General features: G+C 43.9%; 2 protein-coding genes across 17 annotated transcripts; both read left to right on the forward strand.

Moving 5' to 3' along the window:
* The first annotated feature begins 1,303 nt into the window (after positions 1 to 1,303).
* Positions 1,304 to 4,446, forward strand: LOC123072149 (probable cinnamyl alcohol dehydrogenase 1). Of its 3 annotated transcripts, none has more exons than XM_044495706.1 (7): positions 1,304 to 1,527; positions 1,910 to 2,012; positions 2,354 to 2,467; positions 2,608 to 2,835; positions 3,054 to 3,339; positions 3,604 to 3,754; positions 4,004 to 4,446. In XM_044495706.1, the coding sequence occupies exons 2-7, from the start codon at positions 1,924 to 1,926 to the stop codon at positions 4,198 to 4,200; spliced, it is 1,065 nt and encodes a 354-aa protein (XP_044351641.1). In that variant the 5' UTR covers positions 1,304 to 1,527; positions 1,910 to 1,923; the 3' UTR covers positions 4,201 to 4,446. The 3 variants fall into 3 exon arrangements, with proteins under 3 accessions (XP_044351641.1, XP_044351640.1, XP_044351642.1); XM_044495705.1 differs by having other exon boundaries at positions 1,311 to 1,523; XM_044495707.1 differs by having other exon boundaries at positions 1,344 to 1,527; positions 1,915 to 2,012.
* Positions 4,447 to 7,513: 3,067 nt separating this feature from the next.
* Positions 7,514 to 13,592, forward strand: LOC123072150 (uncharacterized). 14 transcript variants are annotated; one of them, XR_006434864.1, is made up of 8 exons: positions 7,514 to 7,981; positions 8,618 to 8,725; positions 8,807 to 8,870; positions 9,647 to 9,755; positions 9,845 to 9,920; positions 10,157 to 10,207; positions 10,277 to 10,750; positions 12,183 to 12,552. XR_006434864.1 is itself a non-coding variant. In XM_044495710.1 (8 exons), exons 4-8 carry the CDS (start codon positions 9,884 to 9,886, stop codon positions 12,252 to 12,254), a joined length of 486 nt encoding a protein of 161 aa, XP_044351645.1. In that variant the 5' UTR covers positions 7,514 to 7,981; positions 8,618 to 9,123; positions 9,647 to 9,755; positions 9,845 to 9,883; the 3' UTR covers positions 12,255 to 12,552. The 14 variants fall into 14 exon arrangements, 6 of the variants coding, with proteins under 6 accessions (XP_044351645.1, XP_044351643.1, XP_044351644.1 ...); XM_044495710.1 differs by having other exon boundaries at positions 8,618 to 9,123; positions 10,157 to 10,195; positions 10,277 to 10,422; positions 10,559 to 10,750; XM_044495708.1 differs by having other exon boundaries at positions 8,618 to 8,870; positions 10,157 to 10,195; positions 10,277 to 10,422; positions 10,559 to 10,750.
* The last annotated feature ends 5,611 nt before the right edge of the window (positions 13,593 to 19,203 follow it).

A 19,203-nucleotide genomic window follows, 5' to 3' on the forward strand; every position in this document is an offset into this window, starting at 1 on the left:
CGCGCCGGGTTCGGGCTGGGTCCGCCGGCGCTGTTTTCGGCCCAAGCCGGCGAAAATCGGGCTCCTGGGGGCGCGACTGGGCCGTTTTTTCAGCGCCAGCGCGAAAAAAACGCCTAGGGAGGCCTTCCTGGCGGCGCGGCTGGAGATTCCCTTAGTGCGTAGCACCCTGAACCAGGACGTCTTTGGTTCGAGTCAAGGAGGGGCGCCCTTTTTTGCGTTTTGAAAACAAAGAAACAAATAGGCAGATGGGCCGGCCCAGCGCGGAGGGTGGGTGTGCGCCCGTTTGCGAGAACACCTGTAACGGGCGCTTAAGGCGCCGAATAGGAACCAGCAATTTCCAGACTTCATTTTTACCATTGTCTGGATCAGAACATTTTGCCCAAAATAATTGTCCGGCCCACCCCGGGTTTTAGGCTGTACTTGCAAAAATCAAACCTTTAAAAGACAAGCCCAAACTCGGTCCAAAGCCTGAAATTTACTCTTTTTAAAAGCCAGGCGCAAAACCCGCCAAAACACATGCTGGAGGCATGTCCTCCGGGAGTACTACATCACTATGTATTAATATAATTCTAATGTATTGCTTCCCAAAGAAACAGAAAAAAGAAGAAAAAATTATGCCAATGAAGAAAACAAAAATGCAAGAAAGATGTCTCAACAAGGAGCAATGCTATTTTTCTTTTAGAAATTATATGTGCTCGTATATTTAAAAATATCCAATTGTTCGGAAGTAGTAAAATTCTTGACTTATGTATCTATATATCATCATCTATTGAACTTTGCATCAATCCTTTACAAGTGTTACAACGATCAATTTACTTCGTTCATTAGAAACAAATGGCTAAATAGTGCTAACTACGGAAATTTATTGTTAATCATGAATTTGAAAAAAAATAAATGTATAGAAAAAATGTTGACCATATATTTAAAAATATATGTTAAACTTGTATTTGTAAAATTCTACATGTGTAAAGAAAAAAATGTTGACCATGTATCCCCTAGTCCATCATGATTTAGTCCTGGTGCTTGCATGATCCCTAGATTTATTTTAGGACTCCGGCGATATGCGTTAGGAGGCGTTTTCGTTGACTAGGAAGGCGTCTATGGCGACTTGGACAATCTCAAGATGATGTGCCGGCTCGATCTCTCGAAGATGTGCATATGCATAGGGTGTGTGCGCGTGTGTTTATAGGAGTGAGTGTACATGTGTGACCGCGTCAGTAATGTGTTTTAAAGAAATACGTTTCATCATACTATCTTTTAGTGTTTTCGAAGGAAAAAACTACCTACTCGCTACACGTGCGAGCACGGTGGCGCCGCAAGTCAAAGCGGCCACGCCTCCGCTCACCACCGCCGCACATCTCGCCTACCCCCGTTTGCTCACGAGATCTCCCTAATCACACCTCTTCCCCCGCCGCTCTCGGTTTTACTGACCGGCACCGAAAAGATAGAGAAGCGCCGCGCGCGTCGGCTGGTTCCTGGTCCCGCCGCCCTCCCCTGCCCGCTTCTCCCGATCCCCTTCCGAGGCAGGTAACGACCTCTGACTCACCTCTTGGTTTGGCTGCTCGGTACTGTCGGCTACCACCTCCGGCCGGGGTCACCGACGATCGATGGCGTCGGCACGGCCTCTCATTTCCTGCCCACGCCCATTCACTGGTCGATCACTTCGGAGGCTCCTCTTTCTTCCGTTGGGTTCGTAATCGTATCGTAGGCGAGCATGCTATCTTCAGATCTTGTTCACACGACCATACCTCAATCAAACCTGTCCTGCCTTCTGAATCTAATTTACTTACACTACTTATTTCTTTGCATCCTTGTTAACTGGAGTGTTTAGCATAAAAAGGGAATAGGTTGATTCTAGTACAAGTTACACAACCTGACCCCTCTGGTTGACCACTTGTTGTTTTTGCAGTTTAGTTGGCTGGCATGGCTGCTGCATCCGAGAGTGGCAACTGCAGTGCTTGGGCGGCAAAAGATCCTTCTGGAGTACTCTCCCCACACAGTTTCAACCGTAGGTAATAAATAGACCACGTACTTAACACTCTCTTTGCTTTAGCAAACGAGTGATCCTTCTGAAAGTGATAAATAAGAGTATGCAGAAGAAAGCTTTAATAATGCAGTTATGGGTGCTCTGTAGTATTATGCCATTCTGTTTTCTGTGTGCTTTGAATTGGTTGTTTTTGTTCTCTGAATAAATGCAGACTTCTATGTGTTAACCCAGTTATTCATTGCTGTAAATTATGAATACAGATCTTGCAGGTGCCGAGTGAATAGCTGCTTTGTTAGATCGTTAATTTCTTCTTATCACTATAACTACTACTTTTTATGCATACTTGCTACCCTGATTGATTACCAGGACTGTACGACATGACGATGTTTCTTTGAGGATCACGCATTGTGGTGTCTGTTACGCTGATGTTATCTGGACAAAAAATAGGCACAATGACTCGGTGTACCCTTTAGTCCCTGGGTAAGCTTTTCAGATCATCGTATTTATTTACTTGATTTTTTTTGTATCAATCCGTTCATTGACCCCATTTAGTTGCTACTATTTTGTACAAATAATGGTTTATGTGCTAAGCCGGGTGCCCACGATTCAATATGTTACAGGCATGAAATTGCTGGAGTTGTAACTGAGGTTGGTTCAGATGTCAAGGGCTTCAAACTGGGCGACCATGTGGCTGTTGGGACATATGTCAACTCATGCCGTGACTGTGACAACTGCAATAGCTTCCTCGAGAACCACTGCTCAAAATTTGTTTTCACTTTCAATGGTGTTGATACGGACGGTACTGTCACGAAGGGAGGATATTCCAGTCACATTGTTGTTCATGAACGGTATGGATGCATTCTCTTCTGGATGTTCTGAATAGAAAATTCTGTTATGCAACTTCTAAAATTAGTGATGGCATAAACTCCAAAGCCAACCCGGAAATAATTTGGTTTAGGTTCTCTTTGGACAGTTAATAGTCATGGATTTTTTTTTGCCTCCAAGTCATAACCAACTTATCTGTAATAAGAATGTTGCATTTCCTGCTAATTCATTTACATGACAGGTATTGCTATAAAATACCTGATGGCTACCCACTGGAAAAGGCCGCACCTTTAGTTTGTGCTGGGATCACTGTGTACAGTCCGATGATGCGACATAACATGAACCAGCCAGGAAAGTCACTCGGTGTCATTGGTCTCGGTGGGTTGGGTCACATGGCAGTGAAATTTGGGAAAGCCTTTGGACTGAAGGTGACTGTTCTTAGTACAAGTGAATCGAAAAGAGATGAAGCAATCAGCCTTCTTGGTGCAGATAACTTTGTGGTATCATCAGATAAAACACAGATGGAGGTACTGACCATCTTTAATCTCTTTTATGAACCTGACAACACATAACAGACCACAACAAGCACATATCTCCTTACCTTATGTTAGATTCCAGTTGAACAAGCATTAAGCTACTAAATGCACAAAGGAACGGAGCTCAGTAAACCCTACAGTCTAGAACCTAATAACCTAATTCATATTTCAAAGTAGTACAGTTAAACGAAACAGGCAAGTAAATTTGTCAGTTAGTGTGCTTAACTATTTGGTTCAAATGCTTTACTTTTGCAGTCCTTGAAAAATTCTCTGGATTTCATTGTCGATACTGCCTCTGGTGACCACCCATTCGACCCTTATCTTGCGCTTCTGAAAGTTCGTGGCCTAATGGCACTAGTTGGCTTTCCTGGAGAAATCAGAGTGCATCCTGCAACACTTAATCTCGGTAAACACCTTACTATTACCAATCCGGTTAAAATAGTTGCTGAGTGAAAATCTGTTTATTTTTTATCTTTTATGGTTGTATGAGATTATATGCCTTAAAACAGACCACTAGCTGTTGGTTTCATGGCTCAAAACTTGGTGATGAGTTGAGGATATATAAGCATTCGGACGTTGGTGCCTGTGTTTTGGTGTAATGAGACTGGCTTTCGGCCTTTCTAATCGAAAAATTACTAATCAGAACTTACTGCAGGTGCACGGACTTTATCTGGTAGTGTAACCGGAGGCACAAAGGATACCCAGGAGATGATAAACTTCTGCGCGGCAAACAAAATCTACCCAGATATTGAGGTTATAAAGATAGACTACATCAACGAGGCTCTCGAGAGGCTTGTCAACCGGGATGTGAGGTACCGGTTTGTAATCGACATAGAGAGCTCTTTAAAGTAATATCTTCGCAGTTGGCACATCTCGAATCATTATAGAAGTGTGTAGAATAAGTTGAATCGTCCACACAATCACGACTCATTGTTAATGGAGAGGGCTTTCCTCTGTAATGTTCTGATATACTTTCATGTCCATGTGTTAAACTTGCGTTTCAAATTTCATGATTACTTTGAACTAGGCAGTTCATAAAACATCAAAAGGTTGTATATATCTTAAAAGATTATATTGATTTCCTTGTTTCTTGAGACCTATAGTCCGCATCACCCTTTTTTTTGGAATTGGCAGCAGTGCTGCCTATATATTAAGTAGGAGAAAACTATCACAAAAGTTTGGTGACAAAGAAAAGCTAATCTGGCTCCGGTTCTCATCGTTAGATAGCCAGTGAATGGACAGAGCCGGCTGAAGGATGTCTTGCTTGATCAACTGAAGAAGCCCAGATTCGTGCAAGCTCTTGTGCTTGAAGATGCGTCGGTTGCGCTCCTTCCACAGGTTCCATGTCGTGTAAGAGATGGCCTTCTTGCCCAGGATGCAGGTGAGCTCGTTCCACCAACTCTGACTAGATTGTGCTGCTTGAGCATTGGTGGCAAGAACAGGCAGCTGTAGCCAAACCGAGCACGAGAAGGTGCACTGGAGTATGAGGTGAAAGGCCGTTTCTTCGTACTGGTCGCAAAGGTTGCAGAGATCATTGTGAGGCAGTCCACGTACTGCAAGATTGTCGTTGGTGAGTACCCATCTCTGCACCCACAGCCACATGAAGAATCTGCATTTGGGTTTGAATGAGGGTGGCCTGACAGAGCTTGTCAAACTGCATGTCGGCGGCAGATCCAAGAAACTGACAGCGGTAGGCCGAGGCAGCAGGGTAACTAACTCTTTGTATCAGTCCAAACCCAGCTGAGTTGATGGAGTCTTCGGTCTGTGACTCAAGGTTGATTTGTTGCAGACGCAGCTACATTTGCGTGAACTGACGCAGGTGCGACGCCTCAGCGATCCTGTGCAGGCCAGACATCCACCTTTGATGATTCAGTGCAGGGGCAGACCGAGGTACTTGCAAGGGAAGGTACCAATTGGAACAGGGAAATTCTGTAATAGGGTGTGAAGGTCGACCTCATCACAACTTCACAAGCAATAGGCATGAACACACTTTTGTCCACATCGGCCATCAATCCTGAAGCTGCACCAAAAGTGAGCAGAATCTGCTTGGACACCTCAATCTCAGCAGCTGTTGGGGACATAGACAATGCAGTGTCGTCTGCAATAAAGTATGCACACCCTGAGCTGGGAGGGTGTCAGACGCAGAGAGGGTAGAGCACCAACCGAGCACGCCTTAGCAAATAACCAATGCAATGGTGCGATAGCAATGGTGAAGAGCATAGGGGAGAGCAGGTCTATCTGACGAAGCCGCCACTTATGAGAGAAACTTCGACCGAGCTCCCCATTGGCCATGACGCGAAAAGAAGCAGAGCAACGATATTGCGCCATCTCTGACCAAAAGCGAGTCCGGAAATGAGATCTACTCCCTCCGTTCCTAAATACTTGTCTTTCTAGAGATTTCAACAAGTGACTACATACGGCGCAAAATGAGTGAATCTACACTTTAAAATATGTCTACATACATCCGTATGTTGAGTCCATTTGAAATGCCTAGAAAGACAAGTATTTGGGAACGGAGGGAGTAGCATGTAAGCCCGTGAGACTGTACCAAATGCAGAGCAACGATATTGCGCCATCCTTGTTCTTGTGTTAGCAATTTGACAGCATTCTTGAGGTACAGGAAATTATCTTATGTGCTACGACTTTTGATGAAAACACTTTGTGAAGAAGGGGTTTCTGGTGCAGGAAAGGGGCAGGCCTGTTGGAGAGCAGATGATGTTGGCAATGGAGTCCATCAGGCGGAATCGGTCGAAAGTCCTCGACTCTGACGGAATCCTCTGACTTGGGGAGTAGAATGATGAATGATGCATTCAGTGAATTCCACCGTTTTCCCCGTAGGAAGAAGAGTTGATTCATGGCAGCAATGACGTCTTCCTTCACGATGTGCTAGCAGCGCTTTAAGAAATCCGCCCTGAATCTGTCAGGGCCCAGGGCTTTCCCCGAAGTAAGGCTTTGTTCGGTTGCAAAGGATTTAATCATCTAGTGGATTTAATCCACCTAGGGATTAATCCCCGGAATTTCCTCTCAACCCTTTCCTTCATTGTTGTTCGGTTAATCCCCTCAATCGCCCGCTGTTGCAACTGAGCTGATCACATTTTCTGTACAACACGTAAGTATGGTTGAAAGGTGAACTAACTTTATACATTGGAGCACCAAATGAACCAAACATTACACAAAAATCTTGCTACAAAATTCATAAATCGATGCATCTAATAAACCAAACATTAATCTTGGTAGTAGTTAATAATTCAGAAAAAAAAGATCCAACTCAAACATCACAACATGCACTCTAAATATTTGTAAGTCAGAAAATGACCCTAATCAACAATCATTGTTGTACATTTATTATTTTTCTGAGCTCGATCAAGTTTCTGCCATGCCAAACAAATAACTCCCGTCTCGCTGATGTCTCCTCCGTTGTGATTGATGCACTATATTGGCAATAAAGGACAAATAGTCCACATCAAAGGATAATTAAATAAAATCAAAAGGAGCTTGGCCTGATTTGTATGACCTGATAAAAAGGAGCTTGCATCTTCATACCATTAACTATTTGTATTAGGATGAACACTTATGAGCACAGAAGAATGTATAAATGAGCAAAGAAAGAATGTACATATGAGAAGTCTTTATTTTAATCAGCAATCAAGTCGGGAAGAAACAATGACAAGATATATATCACAAAGGCAGAATTTGGTGAGGCACAGAGGCACATTAGTATATTCTCATGATTACAAAATGCAGTCATTTCAGTCGGAACTTATGTGACAAAGATGACCAGCACCATGAAGGTAGCACATAAAAAGAATTTTGGCCCCCGGCCTGACCGATGAACAACAACAAAATTCTGATGTGCTAATAGAACAATATTGTAATATGTAGAAGCATATTATAATTCATGGTCATATAATGTTTCTAGTAGCAAAGTATGTATCAATCTGCCAATGAGTAGATGTGAGCTCTCGTTTGTGCATACAGCCACAGATCCAATCTAACTTATAAAGGATGAAGGGGTTGGTAGTCACAACGAAGCCAGCCACGTCCCCTTTAAATCGCTGCTGCCACCGCCTGTAATTTTCGTTCCCCGCCGAGGGCATTTTGGTCTTTTCATGCAGGGGTATAAATCGGGCGGCGGGCGCCACAGCGAGCGAGCGGTCCAAACCTAGCCCCCAATCCCCTTCTGCCCCGAGCCGTGCAGCGAGCGACAGCGAAAGGAACACTCCCCACGCGCACGAACCCTAGCCGCCGCTCTCCTCTCCCGCGACCCCCAACCACCACCGCTCCTCTCTCCTCTGCCTCGACTCCCAACCATCCAACCCAAACTCCGGCGGCCTCCTCTCCCTCCAGCACCGCCGCTCCAGCCTCACCTTCCTTCCTCTCCAAAGGAAGGGAAGGGAAGTGAAGGGGAGGGGAGGCTCCAGATCGAGCGGAGCCGACCAAATCGGGCTCCTGCAGAAGAGCTCGCCTCCTCCCTCACAAAAGCGGCGACCGAGAGAGAGGGCAAGGGCGCGAACGAGAAGGGAAGGGATGGAATGGGAGAAGGGAAGGGTGCGAACCAGGGCAGTGGAGGCGCAGGGCGCGAACGAGAGGATTAGGTTGAGCATACCGCCGACGACATCGTTTCAAGCTCAAGGTATTAACCTACTTCCTCTACCTCTTCCTTTGCTCAAGCCCAGATTAGTTTGGTTCAGATTTGGTTCAGTAAATTAGGCTAGGGTTTGATGGATTCCACTGATTTATGGTGATTCGTTCCAAGAACAGAATCGATTCCCCTATGCTATGAGTTAGGTTCAATCTAATTGGGTAAGGCACACACACTTGTACACAAATTCCCATCTCTTTTCTTCCTACTAAGCCTCAGAGAAACCTACAGTTTGTGGAGTGGTCCGAACTTGAAGATGATGAAAATTATATAGGGTTTTGCATGGTGCCGCTCTGCCCAAGGAAGCCATGTCCGTGAATGCATGGTGAAACACTGATCTGAACTTGAACTTACAGTTTAGAAATTAGCCTGCTAAGATTTTTTTTCTTATTTGAGGAATGATTGTTAGGATTCAGAACTTAGAACACTTGAACACTTTGCTTTCTTTTCACTTTAACACTCCCATTGTTAGGTAGGAAGAAAAAAAACTTGAATTTAGTTGGGCAGGTAACTGCCCTGCAGTTTTAGTGGAAATTTTGTACTGTACTCAGAAATCTTTAGTCATATTTTGCCTGCTGTAAAACTCCTCTGTAGTATACTCTAACATGTTTCTTCCTTCTTATGTAGATGGTCTACAGATACGTGCAACAATTGAGGTTTCATGTGCAAGGAAGCAAAGAAGATGTGAGACCGTTTTTTTTTTGGAATAGAAGAATCAAAGGATACACCGACAAAGTCAGTCTGAACTTCGATTAAATATGATATGCGTGTTTACAAATCTTTCCTTCATGAATATTTTGGGGTTTCATGTGCAAGGAAGCAAAGAAGATGTGAGACCATTTTTTTTTGGAATAGAAGAATCAAAGGATACACCGACAAAGTCAGTCTGAACTTCGATTAAATATGATATGCGTGTTTACAAATCTTTCCTTCATGAATATTTTGAAACCTTCAGATTATGCTATTACTGTGGGATTTTTTAGTGTCCTGGAAAAGGCATACATGCTGATATGTGTTTTCTGGCAGAGCAGTCTTCAACATTGACGGTTACCATTTTTATTTTTTATCTCAGCTCGTGAGATTTCTCTACTGTCCTGACACAAATTTACTCTGTATGATGAATCCAAGGCCCGGTATAAGGATTTCCTGATTTATTATTTGCCGCATCTGGTGTTTCTCATCTTAACATGAATTTGAAGTGTCACCTTTTGCATCCAAGTAATACTATTGGTTCACATTGATCCTATCTACCATGTACCAACTCACTCACTTTTCTAAATACTGATATGGAATTAACCTTTAGTTACAACCCTATTTGGTTTTGAGTTACAAAATGTCCTTTTTTAAGACTTTTCTTCTTAACACGTTGCGTTAACAGCTCATCCACTGAGGATTTTGAAATATGATAGTACTCTTCCTCTGTTTTCTTTATCTTTTATTTACAAGTTAGTTCTATTGTGAGGAGAAGCTTTGGAAGTGGTTAATCAGTTCACTAAGATAATTTGAGGTCGACGAGCAGATTGATTGCTCATATATCCACCTTAAGATGGCCACAACGTATTTCAGATTTTAGCACATTAGCTGCCATCGTTTTGTGATTTCAGAAATATATTTCATGTGCTGGATGGCCTCACTCTTTTATTGGGTTGTTTTCAGTTAAAGGTTAGAAGACATGCCAAATAATGCATACTTCTCAATCAAATGAACAGACATGCTATCCGCCGAGCTTCAAGACTGAAGGGATAGATAACCACAACTTCTAATGGTATTTCTGCATTCTCTATTGTGCACTCTTATGTTTGTTTTGGTGTAGTGTCCTACCATTTATGCTTTTGTTGTTGTGGTCGTCTACAGACCTATACCAGCGATTGATTGTAGCATACTGGATTCCTAATGCTGACAGGAATAGCCGCCATGGCGATATTTACAGGTGCATGAACTAAATTTTCTGTTGACATCCATGCAAAAAGTATCAATCCACAACCCCTGCTACCTGACAACAATGTATCAAATCCTTAGTCAAGGCAATATTCCCCATTTCCTGTTGGTCTAAACTATAAAAATGCAGTTCACTATTTGGATAGGATCCCTCTATCTTGTTACTTATTTCTACCTTCTTCTTGAATCCCTTTTGTGTCTATATTGTAATTTTCTGATTTGTTCCAGGCTGTGCACTGAGATCGAATAGTCTACATCATGCCTCTGGTCGGAACAAATGTATGCTTGTTCCCCTTTTAGCCCACATATGTTGGTTTCTGATACTCATTCCTTACTTTTCTGTTTCAGAAAAAAAATTGTGTGCTGGACTGAACACACTTGGGATTTCTGTTTCCTGTAACATTTTATTTGGGGAGTTTGTGACTTCTAGACCTGAATGGTTGTGCATGGACCAGAATATGAATGAAGGATACTTTAGTAACATTTATGTAGAGGTTGTGACCTCCATATCCATTCGTTTTTGCTCTGATTCTTGGTAGTAATCCTGATTGATTTGATGTATTTGGTTAATTAGGGTGACATTTTTTTGGCTGATTTGGGTGACGAATTTGATATTTGGGTGACGCCCAGATCCGCAGCGGCACCGGCACCAGCGCGCCGTCGTCCACCTGGTCCTCGAGGAAGGCCATGGATGGGGGCAGAACCCTAGCCCCACACCCATCCATCACGGCGGTGGCCTTCTCTCGGTGGGGTGGGGAGCGAAGTTTTCTGATGTGGTGGCCCTCGACGCCTGCGACGGGCTACAACACCTTGGCTTCAAAGGTACACACGTTCTATTCATGTCATTCTGTACCGTTCTGAACTCATATTTTATTGCTCCTAGAAGATAATAAAGTGTCCATATCGTTAATCATATAAATGGTATTTCAGGCACAAGCAGAGTTCTGCATGAGAAATATCAAATATCCATTTATTATAGCAAATGTTAGCTTTTCTTGCTAAACCTATATGATATGAACTCACTTCTCTTTATTGATTGTTGGTTTACTTTCTTGCCCTGCAATGGCTCTCCTTGGAATGTTGTTCCATGCTTAAATGCGCACAATCCAGAAAGTGCGTGTATCCAGAAATCAAACATCTCTTGTGTGTTATCTTCTCATAAAATTTGTGTTGTCCCAATAAGAATAAGGGAGGTGGGGGGCCGGCCGTCTCTGTGCCTCCTCGACGCCGAGCTGCGGCTGCCCCATGCTCTTCCTCTCTCTCTCTCTCGGAAACGAGGCAGCCACCTAGAAACCATTGTTTTTCCAGCAACTATGTGGTTCATATGTTGATATGATTGTTCATATGTTGATATGATTGTTTGCTGGTAGGAGAACCAGGAGGGAGTGCAATATCCTTATTAGTTATACTCAGGGATGCAAAATCTTCACCTGATGATTCCACCCCTTTTTACATGACACTAGCTGCTGCACAACCAAAAGTGTCTCGCAGATGCTCTTTATGACACCAACTGACAGATTAATGAGTGCACTCATAGAGAACATAACAAGGTATTTTAGGAAGTGCTTGGACCAGGTTCAAATTTTTGATAGTCCTCGGCACGCTTTTTTACAGTGTTGGTTTCAAGTTTTTTTCGACGCAGCTAGACTTTCTGAAATAATGCCTTGAACTACACATGTTCTATACAAAGCTTGTTTAGTTCTCTAAAAGCTGCACATGTTACATACAGTTTGCGAGAACATGTGCAGATTTGTGAGAACTAAAAAAACTTTTTCCAGAACATATCCATTGATAGTAAGATTGTTTGTCATAATGAAAGGAGACAATGCGTTTGATATAGCTTGTCATGACATAATGAAACAATAGTGTTTATTTGGTCACCAGCAAGATGATGATGTGAAGAATGACTATTTGCGTCTTTCAGAGTTTCTACCATCAAATAGTTTCCCATAACAGAATATTTGCTAATATTGGTAGCTAACAATTGAGATACTTATGCTTGTTGATGCCTTCCCTTTTTGTAGTAACATCCATGTGTCCAGCATATGTAGAATATTAGAATTTTATTGGCTGTTTATTGTAGTTCGTTCTCAGGGTTTGGAAAATTCTTTAGCTATATTCCTTGTCTCAAGCGAGCATGAGCAATATCTTCTTTATGACGCATGCCGCCAAGTTTCTCTATTTTAGATGGTTGTGTCTTTCCGCTTCTAAAAAAGGATATATATATTATTAATCTGACTATAATTTGTGGTAGGTACATATTGAAGGATGTTCTGAGGCTAGCACCTGGTTTAGAAGTTTTGCAATTCACAACAATACCTCATAATTTTGATTTGATGTCCAGAATGTCAATTGAAGAATGAGCCTACAAACTACATTGTAGTTTGTAATATATCCTTATATATGGTGCTTGTGTGTTTTTTTCAATTATAAGTTTGCATTTATGGGCATTACAAAGTCCCCCTTTCTTTTTCCACAAGGGGCAGTAGCTGTGCCATTCGATTCGAAGGACAAAGAGTTGATCACAATGGGGTAGCATTCAGGATATATACACAAGAGTATAGAACCAAATTATATGATGTAATTGACCACTATTTCTATTAACTTTTCTTGTACACAATGTTCACAAGTTCATGTATTAGGTACATTTTATTGTTTACTCTTTTTTAATGCAAGTTTACAGCTACTCGGAGTTCCTAATTGCAGACTCAATTATCTTGACCTACCGATGATCTAATTTGTGGCATTATTACCTTAAGAAAATATTTGCATTTAATTTCCTTTATATATAGGGGTATAAGTTCTTGCCAAATGTACTCAAATATACGGTTATTGAAAAAATGCTAATATTTTCCACATGAACATGGTTTTAAACAGGTCTCCGCGCCATTTGGCGCAGCTTGTCATCTAGTGATTACAACACAAGAGAAGGGCCGGTAATCTGAAAAAGATCACGCCTTTCTTGCCAGCCTCTTGCAAAGTAATCTTCAGTTGAAAACCCAGTCGTGGAGCTTTGCTGGTTTTGATGTTTAATAAAGGAAATATATTTTTCCTCGTTATTTTATTTTATGTCTACACATCTCAATAGATTCTATATAACAACGGAATATCTTTTGACAAGTAAAACATTCATCCTCTGCATTGAGAGAACTAAGAAGCATACGCATGCAGGAATAAAAGTTAGCCTGTTTTTCTATTGCTTCGTGTGTAGACCTAGATAAATTTTGGTAAATAAATCAACTTAAATAGAAACAAAAAGTATAGCTTCGATTGAATGTTTACTTGTTCAAACCTATTGATCTTCTTCCTTGGAATCAATATCTGGAAAAGGTATGGTCCAAAATAACATGAGATTCCAATCAGTCAAAACAACACCAGTATAATATACAAGAATCAAATAATCATCGTCAGAACGTTAAAATAAACAAATGTCTGAAAATATTCAGTTAAGCAGCTAATAGCTTTGGGAGTGTGCCGTCTAAGGTCCTTTGCAACTTTCTTGGTTTCTTTATTGCACTTCAAAGTTCACATAGAAAATTAGTAACAAAGGAGTTTTAACTTTCTGCATCTATGTTACATGACTTGCTGCATCTAAACTACTCCCTCCGTTCCTAAATATTTGTCTTTGTAGAGATATCAAATGGAATACCACATATGGATGTATATAGACATATTTTAGAGTATAGATTCACTTATTTTGCTCCGTATGTAGTCACTTGTTGAAATCTCTAGAAAGACAAATATTTAGGAACGAAGGGAGTAGTAATATGCACTATCAGAGTTGCATGGCTTCAAGATGCCTTGATCTCAGAGCATTTTACCTAATTTTCTCTTCACCATCTGCACCTCATCAGTTACACACAACCCAATTATTTTCACCTCCTAAGAATATGTACTAGTTCTACACTGAACTATTGTGCCTCCTGTGGTTTGCTTCCAGTTGGGTGATTTTTCCTAGCTCTTATTGAATCTCATTGACAAAATTATATAGCTACAACTGCATCTCATTGATTCTCTACAGGTAGCTACAAATATGTAGCATACTGAATCTCAGGGACAAATCTATATAATATTTGAGCACGGCTAATGACATTGACAAAAAGGTTCACTTGTAGCAGATTTGGTCAGATTCAACTAGGTACACCGTATACCATTTGCACCGGGTAGTGGGCAGCTGCAGCAAGTAGGGAGGAGCGGTGGAGCATCACCGGCAAGACGACCCTTATCACCGGTGGAAAAGGGGATGGGAATCCCTAGAAATCAAAAGGGGAGAAGATCTTACCGGCGTGAAACCTTGGAGAGGGACACCGAAGTAGGCTGCCGTGACCGCCGAGCTCGCGCTGGGAAATCTGCTGCTAACTTGGGGGTGGGGGTGTGGGGGCGGGGGGAGGTAGAAGGATGGTAGAGCAGCCGGTCTTCAGCAAAGGAGAGAGATTGTTCGCTCCGGACCCTAGCCGTCGCGCAGTCCTTCCCTGCCGGCGTCGGCGCCGCCGCTCTCGTCCTCCCCTCCATTTTCTTTAGAGAAGACGTGAAGACGCTTATACACAGACGATTATTAGTAGCCCTAGTTAAAAATAAGCGTTACTGCTACTTACCCGTAGCGCGGGGTCACAAAAAGCGCTACTGCTATGTTGGTAGCAATAACACGGTTTGAGGAAAACACGCTACTACTATAATTCCCACACTATTGCCGTCAGGCTAGGCATAATAGTAGCGAGCTTGAAGAACAAGCGCTATCGCTAAGTGTGTAGTAATAGCATGTTTTCAGGGGAGAGCGCTACTGCTAAGTTTGCACTGTGCCACGTGGCGGGCCCCACATAGCAGTAGCCTGTATTGTAGGAGCGCGCCACTACTATGTTTTTTAGCCCACACTGCTGCTAAAAATAAACCAAATAAATGAAGATAAAATAAACTAAAAAGAAAAAGAAAATAAAATAAAAAACAAATAGAAAAGTAAATGAAAATGAAAAGAAATACCAAAAGGAAAAAAAAGAAAATGTAAAGAAAAATAAAAATAAAGGAGAAAGTCATAGCAGTAACGTTTGTTCTCAACAAGCGCTATAACTAATGTAGCAGTAGCGTGTTCTGAAGACCCACGCTAGCTATAGCTAAGTTTGACTTAGCCCTACGCGGGCGTCCCTCCTTCCCTCAATTCCCCATTCTCTTCTCGTCCGCTCCTGCCGCCGTCTCCTGCATCCCTCGCCACCGCTGCCTCCCTCGCCGTCTCCTGCTGCCGTCGACGCCCCCGGAGCCACCAGAGCTGCACGCCCTCGACGCACCGGAGCTGCCCTCGACGCCACCGGAGCCGCGCACCCTCAACGCTGCTGGAGCCGCCCTCGCCGCCACCGGAGCCGCCCTCGATGCCCCTGCCTCCCTCACCGCCACTGCCTCCCTCGCGGTCACCGGAGCTGCCTTCGCCGCCTCCCCGAGTATCCTCTGTAAGCCCCCCACCCCTCCTCTCTCTCTCTCATGGACTTGGGATGTTAATTAGATATTTTTTTAGTTAGGGCAGTAGGATTTTACTAAGTTAATTAGGTTAGTAGTGCTGCTAGTAGTAGTGGTACAATAGGTTAATTAGGTGAAGTTAAATGAATGACCTAAATGAATGAAATTAGTAGTTAACTGATTTTTTTTCATTTCATCATTATAGAGCACTAAAGTTAACTGAATATTGTTTTATTAGTAGTTAATTGGATTTTCTTCTACACTTAATTTTTGAATTAGCTTGTGAAATTTGGACATGTATATTTGGACATGTGGTTGGTGATGTATATTTGGACATGTGTTGCGGTGTCGAAGATGAATATTTGAACATTGTTTGCAGGGAATGATTCCGAGTGGCCTATGTTTTGCCTGAATGTTGATTCATTTTCGTTTTGGCAAATTTCAGGCGCTCGATTTGTCCACTTTTTAGTAAAGGTCATGCCGAAATTTTTCGTGAATTTTGGCATGACTTGTGTTAGAAACTAGGACATATCGAGTGCCCGGGATTTTCCGCAACGGGAATGAATCAACATTTCGGCAAAACATAGGCCTTTTTTATGTCATTATTCATTTTATTAGGTCTAGAATTAATTGACTAGACTTAATCGTAGGAAACATGGCTAGCAACGGTGAAGGAGAGGGTTTTGATAACTACAACATCTACGAGGCGGCAGACAACTATTTGAACTATCTGGAGGAGCAACGATTGTTGCAATACCCCCGTGTCACATCCAAGACTGAGACCGATAGCGGCACCCACACCGAGACCGGTGTCGAGACCAACACCGGCACCGAGACCGGCGCTGATGCTGGCAAATTAGCCAGTATAGAACCGAAACCGAAGAGGATACGACGCCCAAACCCACTCGACACTACTAAACTGGTGGTCATGGCGGTGTACCCCATCAATTTAGGGCCAACAGAGCCTGCGGAAGCGCGCATATGCTGCGACAATCAAGTAGACTGCATCCTACGGGAAACCGCCACCATCAACCACGAAAAATTAAGGAAGATACCAAATATGCATAACTCTCTCCTAAAGAAGCTGCACCAGAGATTCTTGTTCCCGGGCCAGGATGAAAAAGAATATCCTCGACCGTGGCAAGAGCCGACAATGAAGAAGATAAACAACAAAGCCATGGTCAAGTTTAGTGGCGCGTTGTCCGCTTAGAAAATAAGGGTGAAACATCGGATCATCGTCAAAAAGGAAACCTACTCCGAGATTGTAAAGGATAATCCAACAATTACGCAAAAGCAGTTCAAAATATTCAAAAAGGCTTGCATTGCCGATGCTGCCAAAGAAAAGTCAGACATGAAGGGGCTTAAAGAGAGGAACATGGGGTACCACCGCCTCGGAAGCCATGGTTACGCGGCAAAGAGGCCCATATGGGCCAAGGAGGACGCATAACGCGAAAGTCTGGGGATCCCAGACCCCTTGGCGGAGTTCACCGTCCCGCAGGAGCGTGACGTCATCAGGGCCCGGTACTGTTGGGACCCAGTCAACAAGGTTTTCGAAACAGACGCGGTCACAAAGGAGTTCATGAGACTGCTCGTAATTATTAATTTATCCCCTAATTTTAGCTTCTGATCAATTCGACTGCACGTTTAGTCACATTTGTAAATGATCCATGTTCCTTTTACAGAAAGAGCAGCACAGGATTGCGGCCGAAAGTGACTCGTTGGCGAGGCCCAAGTGGGACACCCCATTCACGCGGGCCTTGCACATATTGAAAAGACTCCCAGTGGACACTCGACAGTCGTATGGACGCGTGCACGGTGTCGGAGACGACACCACGTGGAAGCACTACTACCGTGAGGATGCCGAGGAGAGAAAGCAAAGATGGAGGTTAAATGAAATAAACATCGACAAGAAGGTTGAGATTGCGGTCCATAAGAAATCAGCTAAGATCAGAGAAGCGATACGACCTGAGTTGCTGAATGAGGCAGTCAAAGCAGCGGTAGCTGCCGCAAGAGAGGAAATGGTATCTTCGTTTGCTGCCTTCTTTCCGGCTGTCATCAATTGGACCAAGCAAAATCCAGATAAAGAGGCATCGAACTTTCCCCTTCCCAGCTTCATCGGGAGCACCTCGTTTAGCGTTGCACCAGCACCTGCTCATGCAACCGCACTTGCTCCCGACTCCGACGTGCTCGGCGGGGCTTCGTCTTTGGCTGAGCTCGACTCCCTCACGGTAACTACCTGTCAAACCGGCCCTCTTCAATATAAGTATAATCTCTCATTTCCGTTGCCTTTTGGATGTCTCACGTCATAGACATGTCTTTGCAGGCTGATGGTACCCCGTGCACCATATTGTACACCATCAACGGCCAGAAGGTGGACGTGGGAAAGACGACTATAGTGAAGCCGAAGGATCAATTGTTCCACAGCCGACCGATGCCTCTGGTGCCTTCAAGGTTTCCGTGGGCAGTGCCGGGCCACGAGAATTTGGCTCCTCTGGTAGCACTAGAGGGAGATGACGAAGAGACCCCGTGGCGGCTTGGCGATTGCAAGAAGTGGGTACTGTTGTGGCCGAAGAGTCTCCTTCGTCTGGAGGCGGCCGGGTGCACACCCACAACCAAGCAGCCTCTGCTAGGTATGAACACCAACACCCCACCTACCCAATTAGTGACGCCTGTAGTGCGAGGTGATAGTGGATGGCGTGAGGAAGAGGCTCCATTAGTGGCTGATGACGTCGCCACCGTCAAAGAAGCAATGCATGATGCCATGGACGAGGATGATGACCTTCTACGGTATCTTATACCGGCGGCTATGATGACGGAGGATTGATGGCTCAACAGTATGACTCAGGGTTTGAGCATGATGATTTGATGCCTGAATTGACGGAGGATGAACGTCTTAAGGCTGATTGCAAGAAGTCTTCAGATGTCGCCTCAACCTAGCAACAACAACGTGAGGGTCGTGCATTAATGCTGAGCCTGACAACACTAGGGCTGGTGGTCAGGGACATTATGATAGGCTCACTTCCGGTAGCAAAGAAGCATAGGAATAGACCTAAGAAAGGCCGAAATGGCGGCAAAGTTACATCTATGAGCCAGCCGCATCTGCAACCTCGGGTTGAAGACCATATACCTATCAAAGCTGCGGCGAAATACCATATCCCCGGTGATCCGATCCTACCTAAGGCAGCGGTAGAGGCCATAGACGACAACGTAAGGAGACTACATGACGCTGTGATGCAGAGAGAGAAAAGCCTTATCGCCTCGAAAATCTAGGATACCAGCTCTACGTGGTTAACGTGCCACAACAAAGGTTGTACGTCCAGACATTCCCCACGGAAAAGTTCTTCCTTCAATCGGATTACATCTTCGACATGTTTCACTTGACAAAACTGGATTTTACGTTCGTCCGCCTTTTTGCCTTGTACATGAACTACATCACCAGGATTGAGCAAATACCTTATATCTATGTCGCTGACCCGTACTTTATGCACGAGGGCTTCTTGGTAGTCTGTCCACACTAGTAGAAAACAGGCCATACGTCTAGGCCGGATAAGCCCATTAGTCCCGGTTCGCTCACGAACGGGTACCCATGGGCCCATTGGTCCGAGTTCGTGAGACCAGGGGCCTGCCGGGCCTCGTGGGGCCATTGGTCCTGGTTCGTCTGGCCCCTTTGGTCCCGGTTGGCGGCACGAACCGGGACCAATGGGCCCCGCTCTTGGCCCACCTCCACTGGTACCGGGTTGTGGCCTGATCCGGCACCAAAGCGTTGTCTTTCGGGCCGGGTCAGGCCACAAACCGGTACCAATCCAGCCAGGGGAGAGGGCTTTTGTGTG

Source organism: Triticum aestivum, chromosome 3B (genome assembly GCF_018294505.1).
Source record: "Triticum aestivum cultivar Chinese Spring chromosome 3B, IWGSC CS RefSeq v2.1, whole genome shotgun sequence".
In the NCBI taxonomy this organism is placed as follows: Eukaryota; Viridiplantae; Streptophyta; class Magnoliopsida; order Poales; family Poaceae; genus Triticum; species Triticum aestivum.

Excerpts from the sequence above, each read along its gene's own strand:
- LOC123072149 (XM_044495706.1), top strand. The coding sequence starts at position 1,924 with ATGGCTGCTGCATCCGAGAGTGGCAACTGCAGTGCTTGGGCGGCAAAA. Across the intron at positions 2,013-2,353 it reads CCACACAGTTTCAACCGTAG|GACTGTACGACATGACGATG; the intron begins GTAATAAATAGA and ends ATTGATTACCAG. Across the intron at positions 3,755-4,003 it reads TCCTGCAACACTTAATCTCG|GTGCACGGACTTTATCTGGT; the intron begins GTAAACACCTTA and ends AACTTACTGCAG.
- LOC123072150 (XM_044495710.1), top strand. The coding sequence starts at position 9,884 with ATGCTGACAGGAATAGCCGCCATGGCGATATTTACAG. Across the intron at positions 9,921-10,156 it reads CGCCATGGCGATATTTACAG|GCTGTGCACTGAGATCGAAT; the intron begins GTGCATGAACTA and ends GATTTGTTCCAG. Across the intron at positions 10,751-12,182 it reads ACAACACCTTGGCTTCAAAG|GTACATATTGAAGGATGTTC; the intron begins GTACACACGTTC and ends AATTTGTGGTAG.